General features: G+C 37.0%; 1 protein-coding gene across 1 annotated transcript; it reads left to right on the top strand.

Annotated features, from left to right (window-relative positions):
- Positions 1–3,070: 3,070 nt before the first annotated feature.
- LOC133875754 (solanesyl diphosphate synthase 1, chloroplastic-like) lies at positions 3,071–8,867 on the top strand. The gene is made up of 6 exons (XM_062313984.1): positions 3,071–3,645; positions 3,758–3,882; positions 5,525–5,652; positions 5,742–5,845; positions 7,744–7,871; positions 8,021–8,867. Exons 1-6 carry the CDS (start codon positions 3,414–3,416, stop codon positions 8,567–8,569), a joined length of 1,266 nt encoding a protein of 421 aa, XP_062169968.1. The 5' UTR covers positions 3,071–3,413; the 3' UTR covers positions 8,570–8,867.
- Positions 8,868–10,902: the final 2,035 nt, after the last annotated feature.

Below are 10,902 nucleotides of genomic sequence, written 5' to 3'. Positions count from 1 at the left end.
GTTCAAAGTGTCACGATAAAACGAATCTAGGATCCCCAAAGAAATAGAAAAGAGGAGAATAAAAATAAATCAATCACACAAGACACAAATATTTAATTGGTTTGATTTAACAAGTCTACATCTACTATTGGAAACAACCCGAAAGAAATTCACTATCAAAAAGTACAAAGAAATTCACTAACAGAAACTACAAACAATAATCAAGTCCAAGCAACTCTTGAACTTGAGAACCGGAATTGGCTTAGTCAACATATTCGTTGAATTTCCTGTTGTAGCAATTTTCTTCAATGTGATCTCCTTGTGTCAACCAAATCGCGAGCATAATCTGAATCAACATACCCAATGATACTGGAACTAATACCATTGTTTATGTCAAAGACTAAACCAAAGTCTTTAGCGCCTCATAAATAACGGAGTATCAATTTCACTGTTTGCCAATAAACCTTGCAAGGACTAAAAACACTGACTGCCTGTGAAATATCTAGATTGGTGTAACTCCCAACTACACTAGAGTAAGTTACATGCAACATGGAACGCTCCTCCTCCTCTTCACTCTGTGGTGCTAACACTGCTGAAAGTCTGAAATGTGCGTCATACAGAGTACTTACTAACTCAAGGATTTTCTTCGCACCACCCAAATCCTTCATTTCAAACTCATCACCCAAAAGAGATTTCAATCTCTTAACCTTAAACATGCTTTTAGCATCAATAAACATGACATCCACATAGAGTAAAAAATAAACAAAAGAATCATCTAACAATTGCATGTAATACACAAAGTGCTTGTACCACTATTGCGGAGATTGTTTTAAGCCATGCAACGATCTCCTTAACCCAACAATCTTAGCACCCTTTGGCAATTTCACCAAATCTCATGTATAGTTCTTATGAAGAAACTCAATCTCTTCATTCATGGCAACAATCCAATATGCAGACTCACTACTTTTGATAGATTTTGAAAGTGTGGAAGGCTCTTGGACCACAATATCTTCTGCTACAGTAAGTGCATACGCTACCAAATCTGCATAGCCATATCTCTAAAGTGGCCTAACCTGACTCCTTTGTCTACCAGTCGCAAAATTGGTCTCTTGCTCTTTTTGTGGATCACCATTCTCTGCGATCGGACTCCTTGATCTAAGTCCCTCTCATTGGATCGACCTCTAGAATTAGAGAAATTTTTTGAACAACCCTTAACAAATAAATGCTCAGCCTGATGATCATTACCTTTCCCCTATTCAATCTTGTTCGCAACTCCATAGAATTCAAAGCAGACTTAACGTCCGTTAAGGAGATGGCATCTCTATTGTACAACATTGAATTAATGAAATTATCAAAGAAACTAGGTAGTGAACACAACAAAATCAAGGCTTTATCCTCATCATCAACTTGAATATCAATATTTTTCAAGTTCATAAGAATTTATTAAATTCATCAGATGATCACGAAGAGGCGTACCTCCTTGCATCTTGAGGGGTATATAACCATTGATTAAGAAACATACGGTTAGCGAGAGACTTCTTCATGTACAAACTTTCTAACTTCTTCCAAAGTCCAGCGACAGTTTTTTCATTGACAACTTCTCTCAAAACTCAATTAAAAGAGACAACAAAATTTAATTGTGGGCTTTTTCTCCAAGTTCCGCAATTTTCACCTTTCATCCAAAATCTTCACCAAATGTTGTTGTCGCAACAAAGCAAACATCTTGATGCGCCAAAGACTGAAACTGTTCTGACCATCAAATTTTTCTACTTCAAATTTTGCAATAGCCATCCTGCAAAATTAAAGAACCCAAATTCTGATACCAATTTGTTGTGACAAAATGAATTTAGGATTCCCAAAGAACCAAAGAAGCAAAAAAGAGTAGAATAAAAATAAATTAATCATACTAGATATCAAGATTTAAGTGGTTCGGCTTAACATGCCTACATTCATTGGCGGAGACAATCCAAATGAAATTCACTATCAAAAGATGAAGTACAAAAAATAATAGGGAGAAAACCACTCAAAGCCCAAAGCCACAATACACCCAAATCTCACTCTCACTCTCACTCTCGCACAATAAAAGAAAAAAAAAGAAAAAAAGAAAGAAGAACTCTATTTTTTCCACCAAGTGCCTTACGACACAACAAAGTGAGAAACTACAAGTGAGATTGCACAACCTCCCTCGTTCACGACGTGCCATATACTTTAGACCGAATAGTTGCAATCTCTTTTATAGATGGTGAAAGTCGGCTAGACAACAAGGGCTTCAACATCGATTTGGAGAAGGAAACCAAGAAAAAAACAAGAAGAGTCCAAAAGGTGACAATTACAAAAAGAATTTGGAATAGAAAAGCTCCAAGTCGGCAAAGCACAAATCCAAAATATGATGGGATTATATAAAATAGTTGGGCCCCACTGACAAGATTAACTTGAAATCAAGTAATACAAGACACAAAGATTGCTAATCAGTGTAGCAAAAAATGTATTTTACATGGAGAAATGATCCTTACACTCATTTTTCACAACAGCTCCACAACAAGCTGTTAAAAAAAGATTACAAAAAGAAAACAAAAAAAATAATAAAATATTACCAGCCACGTCAGCTTGTTGTGAAGCTGTTGTGAGAAATGAGTGTAGGGATCATTTCTCTTTTACATGAGCCGTTGAAAGTCCTATTAGCTAAATATATGCAGTATATCAGTTTGAATATTGATGTTATATATCTTTCTATTATCTCCTAAAATATGTGTTGTGGTCTTCCAACAAAAAAAAAAAAAAATCAATTTTTATTCGCTAAATAATTACAAAAGATAAGAAAGAGATAATACGGTGGTGATGTATGATATTATTATATGAATTTTAGATAATAGGGGATGTATAACGTAGTTCTATAAAATTTAGAGCATATGCCTGAGATGCTCTTATATTAAAAAGATCGGTAGCCAACACAAATGGCAAAACCTGATACCCAAGATCCTGCCCCCAATACTTAAAAGGAGTATGATTGCTTGGCTCCCATTTGACCACCAACTACTATTTCATGTAGCTGACCCACAGATAAGGTTGTTCGTTGCCTCTCACTCAACTCTTAACATAAGCATAACTAAAACTCGTCTTTTTGTCAAAGCTCGTCCCTGACCTCACTCTCTTCAACCGATGAGAAACAATTAAAGTACACCATGTGGCATGTGGGCTTCCTGGATCCACTCAATATAAATTCCACTTGTATAATTGTATTCCCTCTCTGAAGAGAGAAACTTGTGAGCCAAAGACCCATTTGAAATCTCATTCATTCTCTTTCAAAATTTCTTACTTCTAGTGGCGAGCCTCTTGCTGGCAATTTTTGGCATGGGAATTTGAGCGTATTTTCCGTCTGGGTTTTTTATTTGAGAGTGAGATTTTTTGGTTTTCCTTTCTGGGTCTGATTCAGAATGATGTCAATGACATGCCACAACCTTGATTCCGCTAGGACTGTGCTTGATTTGTTTCCTTGTCGCTGCTCTTCCAATGCTTCATTTAACCGCCCTTCAGTAAGAAATTATGCGCAGTCCAGTTGCAAAAGAAGTAGTCGAGGTTATGGGGCTAGGAAACTGGTTGGTAGACGGCGGGGCATCGCTCAGTGTAGAGTGTCTTCGACGAAGACCCCCGACACTCTGCTTAATGGTACTAAATTTTGTGCTAAACCATAGTTTGGATTTGGTTTGCTGCTTGTGTTATTATCTTTTATGTGTTAATACTATGAATGATAGTTCTTGTTTATGTTGCACCGATACAGGGGTAGCTCAAGGTCCTCCATCAGTGTTGGGGCTGAAGAAAGAGTCAAGAAGTCCTATTTCACTGACAAACTTGTTTGAAGTGGTCGCCGAGGACCTCCAGATTCTCAACCAAAATCTTCAGTCAGTGAGTACTCCTGAAACTCCTAGAGTTGGATGGTCTTCTAATTTTAGGTATTTTATGGTTTAAAGTGTCGTTATACCATATACTTTTCCTAGGAATGCTGTCATGCCTACTGGTCCTTTAATTTTTATCGGTTATTTTGATACAAACCTTGGGTAGAATTCATCCTTGTAAACTAACTTGCAAGGAGAGGGTGCCTAAGAGTTTATATACACATAGTTAAGATTGAATTTCTTCTTCTTCTTTTCTTTTCTTTTTTTTAAAAAGAAAAAAAAAAATAGATTGAATTTAAGCCAACTTAGGATCGTAACATACCACCACGCTTCCGAATCCAATGTCTATTGCGGCCTACTCTATCTTATAGGTCGCCCTTTCCGTGACTTTAATTCGTGATGTGATGTTTGGCTCTGATATCAAATGGTACAAACCTTGAGAAGAACTCATCTCTTGAAGGGGAGGGTGCCTAAGAGCTTATATATACATGGTTAAGATTAAACTTAAGCCATGTAGGACACTTAGGATCATAACAAGTTTGTTGATTAACGCCTGCTGAGTTTGATTATATTCTTTTTGTTGCAACTATTTAGGAAGTGAAAATAATGTGTGTTATCCGTTTATGAGATCATTTTGGTATATGAGATTGCATTTTCAACTTTTTCTTTTTTTCCCCAAGAAGTGAAAGTTGTATATACGTACTCATGTGAGAAAGCAATACTCCACTCAGAAGCAAGAAAGTATTCTTGAACTGCTTTTGTTGGTAGTGGTAAAAGTCAACTTTGAGGAGGGTAATGATGGTGGAGGCAGCTAGGAAGATGTAGTGATAGCATTGTGGCAATGGAGATCGGTTTTTTATGGTTGGGCAGTGATGCCCAAGTGCTCTGTGGTTGTTGTGGTTTGTCATTGGCAGAGATGGTGATGATCATGTGTTTTGGTGTTTTGTATATGATTATTTGGCGTGATTCTATGGAACTATCTATTATATCAATATATTTAGAAGTTTTAGAAGTTCTTTACCATGAAAGAACTGTACTTTTTATCAAAAAACATAATTAAGTAGTAAAGAATAAATCTAATCATTTTTCCTGTCTTCACAATTTATTAGGTTACGATCAAATTATGAACATGATATTATTTCCAGTTAAGCAGCCATTTATACTTATCAGAGAAGACATAAAAGCAAAGAATGACAAGATATAGCACAAAGGAAAAATTCAAATAGCATGAGTTCCATCATATGGGCTTTCTAAAACCCTTTTACTCATTTTATGATGGCTATTTCTGTGGGGCTGCCCCTCTACCATGGCAAATGTGCATCTTTATTTATATTTTATAGGATTGTAACACCTTGAGAGTTGCAGGTTTTAATCCTGTCATATAGGACTGTTTGATTCTCTCATAAACTTAGTATCTGAGCAGAGATACTATACACCTTAATTCAAAATCTTGCTTCCTATGTCCTCAAACAAGTGTATGAATTTAAACCTTGCTTGATTTTCTTCATGCGTTTACTTAGTAATTTAAAAAATACTGTAGCCATCACTTTTTCCTATATTTTTCCAATTCTCACTTCTGTGGAACTACCCATGTCTGCAATCATTTGAATATCTATTCTTCGTATTGCATCTGACAAAAAATTCTATGGTAGATTGTTGGTGCAGAAAACCCAGTTCTGATGTCTGCAGCAGAGCAGATATTTGGTGCTGGTGGTAAGAGAATGAGACCAGCTTTGGTGTTCCTAGTGTCAAGAGCAACAGCAGAACTAGTTGGTTTAAAGTAAGTATTATCCAATATCCTTTCTCAAAATGCTCTGTTCTATATCATTTTGAACAAACACAAGCTTCATTTAATACTGCTTTACCCAGGGAACTTACCATGGAGCATAGGCGTTTGGCAGAGATAATTGAGATGATCCATACTGCAAGCTTAATACATGATGATGTACTAGATGATAGCGACATACGGAGAGGTAAACTTTGACTCTTTAAATGAAAGTTGCTTCTTATATCATATTGACACCACATTTTTGTGATTCGAGCACCTTTCCAATACGAGCTGGGATAGTTTAGCTATTCCAACACATATTTGTACTGCTTGCAGTTTCAAGCAAACCCATGTTTTTGGAACCTTCATACCACTTTTATTTTTTTTTTCAAAAACATTGGCCGTTGACAACTACCAGGTGGGTGTTTTCTGTTTAGCAAATATTTTATCTAAAATGTGCGGTGAGAGAAATTTCAATCTGGTAAAGAGCATTATAATGTTCATAGTGATTCTTTGTATGTCGTGTCAAAATAATTGTTAGTTTCCGGATCTACATTTTCGCATTGTACTCCTAATTGAGGAGTCTGAACAACAAATGGTCCATAATTATGTGAAACTCTTCTCCTTACTTCACTGAAAGACATCCATATAAGAATAAAGGTTACCAGTGTTTGTTGTGACTGGAGATTTGTCTTCCGTAATATCTGTTCCCAGGCAGAAAGGAAGGAGTGTTGTATAGGTGGTCAAATGCATATAGTTACACCTTGTGAACCTGAGTCCTGAAAGGGTGAAAAAGGGGGTGTAGCTGATCTTACCAAAAAAAAAACCCATAGATATTTAGTAATTCTCACAGCTTCCTGCATCTAGTTCTGCGTTGTGTTTGCTTTTTAATGATATAACAAAAGAGAGATGGAGAAAATGTTTCATGTGACAACAAATGTAGCAGCCTTCATAGGCACTCTTGCACAGATTGCTACTCAACCAGGCAAAGATGTGAATTGTTTTTTTTCCTTCAGATACCTATGTTCTTCTCTCTCTCTCTCTCTCTCTCTCTCTCTCTCTCTCTCTCTCTCTCTCTCTCTCTCTCTCTCTCTCTCTCTCTCTCTCTCTCTCTCTCTCTCTCTCTCTGTGTGGGGGGACCCACCTGTTGAGATCCAGCTGAACATTTCCATGTAATCCACATGAAAGGTCTAACATCATGTGACAACAAATGTATCAGCCTTCATAGGCACTCTTGCACAGATTGCTACTCAACCAGGCAAAGATGTGAATTGTTTTTTTTCCTTCAGATACCTATGTTCTTCTCTCTCTCTCTCTCTGTGTGGGGGGACCCACCTGTTGAGATCCAGCTGAACATTTCCATGTAATCCACATGAAAGGTCTAACATTGCTATATGAACTTGCAGTTCCCTCCTCCCTAATGCCTTTTGTATTCTTCAAGAAATGTCTTAGATAGTTCTGTAAAGGAAGTTGTGCAGAATGGAGTATTCCCCAGCACTCAAACTCATATGCCGTCATATCTCTACTTACTGTCTTAATCTTTGGAAATTACCTCTTCAAATTTCTTTCAACTTAAATCTATGTGCACTCCTCTTTGTGGTTGCAGTACAACTTGTTCAGTCCTTTGGGTGAGAGCCATGACTCTAAATTGAGACAATCATCACAATGATAATGGAAAATTGATTGGGATGAATTCATAACTTTACAATAATCCTACTACATTTGACAAAGAAGATGCATTTCAATGTCGTACAAAACTCAAAATTAAGCTTTTCTAAAGACAAAATGGCACGATTGGGTTCCCAAGGGATTTCTATCTATTACACCCTGGATGAGCTGGCAGCTTATGTTGAAGGGCAAAGAAATAAAGACTGGCCAGTCTTTCCATAAATGCAAGTTAAAAAACTAAACAAGTTAAACCACCACATGTGAAGTAGCATGATCAGACCGTTTCAAGGATAAACGTGGTGAACTGCCAGGGTGCTGCACCCCATCTGATCTGCCACGCTTCCATTTGTGACAAATTTGCTCTTTTTCTTTGTCATCCCCCCTCCTTGTTCCTGTACATTTTCCCCTATCAATTTGAAAGATGCTTATTTGCAGGGAAGGAAACTGTTCATCAACTGTATGGTACAAGAGTGGCGGTGCTGGCTGGAGACTTCATGTTTGCACAATCATCATGGTATCTTGCAAATCTTGAAAACCTGGAAGTAATTAAGCTCATCAGCCAGGTAAATTCCATCAATTTTCATATATCAGAAGCCTTTGCAACCACCTTTGATGGTGTTCTCTAAATGCCATTTCAATTCACAATTAGGAGGGCATAGGTTAGAAACTTGCAACCTTTAGTTTATTTATACTTTTACTACTGCAATTGCAGGTTATTAAAGATTTTGCAAGTGGTGAAATAAAACAGGCATCTAGCTTGTTCGATTGTGACACGGAACTTGAAGAATATTTGATCAAGAGCTACTACAAAACAGCCTCCTTAATAGCTGCTAGTACCAAAGGAGCTGGTATTTTTAGTGGGGTTGACAGCAGTATTAGTCAGAAAATGTATGAATATGGTAAGAATCTTGGTCTGTCCTTCCAAGTCATAGATGACATATTGGATTTTACGCAGTCAGCAGAGCAGCTGGGGAAGCCAGCAGGCAGTGACCTTGTGAAAGGGAACCTGACTGCACCTGTGATTTTTGCTCTGGAGAAAGAGCCAAAACTGAGAGAAATAATTGAATCTGAATTTAGTGAGCCTGGTTCCCTTGATGAAGCCATTGGATTGATTAAAAGTTGTGGGGGCATTAGGAGAGCACAAGAATTAGCCGAAGAGAAGGCTGATCTTGCAATCCAAAATCTCCAATGTCTTCCTCAAAGTGCCTTTAGAGTAGCTCTCGAGGATATGGTGATGTACAATCTCGAACGGATTGATTAGTTGGATATGTTTTGACAAACAAACTAGTGCTTGACATTGTTGATGATTGTTCCTGGAGCAGGAGGAGAAAGGTTTTGACTTCAACCCCTTCCCAGTACAACCGGCATTTTCTGCACATCAGTCAGGCTTCACCATACACAAGTTGCCTTTGGCTGGTTGTATATTCTTTATAGATATCGAGCTTTCACTTAAGCTCGTTGTATTGTTTATTCAAATTACAGCTCTATTGGAAAATGGCCTAATAAGAGAATAGTAATACTTGTTAATCATACAATAAATACTTGGGAGGGCACCAGTATATTTGTTTGTTTTTCTTTGCACTTTCTGCTATTCGTAACGGACGTAGCACACTCATGCAAATACACAAGACACTGCCATGCAAGCATGCGTGCCTGCTTATGCACAAGAATAAACACACACATATTTGATTTTGTGTTTGAACGGTGAGTGAAATCGAGTTTATATTACCTTATGATTTCGATCAGTTTTTCTGTTTGTGGATGTATGTGCATGCATATTGTATCAGAGTTGGAATTTGGATCATGCGTGAAGCTTTAACAATGCCTAGAGAAGGTAGAAGGATGCTTTCACTGCCATCCTAAAGTGCTTTTACCATGAGCTGAGGCAATTTATTTAACTATTTTGAGCAACAATTTCATGATTTGTCATCATTTGCACTGTTGTACAATACAACCAAGGAATTTTATCAATGTTTTAACTATTTGTTATTCTTTCTGTTTCACTTTGTATGTTTTATAAATGTCATTTTCTCTAACAACAAGAATCATGTATACTTTCGTAAAAAAGTATGAATGATTTTGGAAATTCAATAATTAAGACTTTAATTTAAGAATATATAAGTCAAATCTAATTTCACCTATTTAATTAAATGGGTCAAATCCCTTTACTCTAATTGACTAATTTAGTGTTGGGTTCATCTCATATTCATGGATCGTGTAAAAAATTGTTAGTCCTTATATCACATATTGGGCTTGGGTCATATTGAAATACAGGTATAACACTATATAAGTTAACCCTGATTTGGTCTATTTAATTAGATTAATCAGACACTTCCATCTAACACGCTAATTTTGTATTGAACTTTTTAAAAACTCAAGAGTCGCGTGTGGGGCTAGCAATTTTTTACATGACCTGCGAATCCAACACAAAATTATAAAATTAAAGTTTAAACTAAATGGGTTTGTGTTAGTTTTATTGACTACATTCTGTTGACAAAATCACTGTCATGTAAGGTTGGTACTTTATACAAGGTTGCCGTTTTATTCAGTCTTCAGATGGAAATGACCTTAATATGACAAGTATCAGTATCACAAACATCAAGAAGACAATTTCCAGTTTCTAGGGAGATTCTGCACACGTCAGCTTTTTTCGGTTTTTAAGAAGATTCTGCACATGTCTCAGTATTTTTATCATAACTTTCTGCTCAAGTATCGGATTGAGATGAAATTGGTGTCATTGGAAAGCTAATAAAAAAATGCTACAACTTGATTGTTCGGACGGCCAAGAGAAACGTCCGGACGCCCAGGGGATGCATCCGGATGCTATTCAAAGTTCGAGAAGTTTCGGAATTTCTTTTCAAACACTGAAACAGCTAGCAACCATTTGGACGCTATGGCAACTCCGTTCGGACGCGGAGACTGAAATTTACGCATGAAGCACGGTATGGAAGGCGGTTGCAATTCTTCGTCCAGACACACTCAACTTCCGTCCGAACGCGGCCTAGATAAATCTGATTCAGACTCTACTTAGGTTTTCTGAAGCCTATAAATAAAGGCTTCTAGACATGTAATAAACATGAATTAAGTGTTGAATTCTTCTATACTTAGAGAATGTGTTTAGACGGACATTGTGAAGATCTACTAACTCTCTAAGGGTTGCCGTTGTGCTGTTGTTGTGCTCATAATTGAAATCTATTTTAGGGAGGAGCACTAAGGTAAAAGAATCCATAAAAGACCCCTCAAAGTAGGAGACTTAGTTGGAAGGCGTTCACGTTGGGTTACGTGTCAGAGTGCTAGATACGATCACTACATCGGGTATGTGAGTGTTACTGTCTATGTACTAACTTTGTCTTCTAATAGTAGATTTCTTGGATTTGGCTACTCCGGAGTGATTTTTCTCTTAATTGAGTTTCTACTTCATTAACAAAATATTTGTGTTCTTTAAATTCTGTATTTATAGTATTTTGTTACACATTGTGCACACACGAGATAAATTAGAAATCATTTAATTTTTAGTTTGGGTTAATTTGTTTCATAAATAGGTCGTATTCAAGTTGACGGGTCAAATAGTTGTACCCGAAACCGACAACCATT

This window comes from Alnus glutinosa, chromosome 8 (genome assembly GCF_958979055.1).
Source record: "Alnus glutinosa chromosome 8, dhAlnGlut1.1, whole genome shotgun sequence".
NCBI lineage: Eukaryota > Viridiplantae > Streptophyta > Magnoliopsida > Fagales > Betulaceae > Alnus > Alnus glutinosa.
Note: the sequence above shows the minus strand (reverse complement) of the source record. Positions and strands in the feature narration are given on the sequence as shown.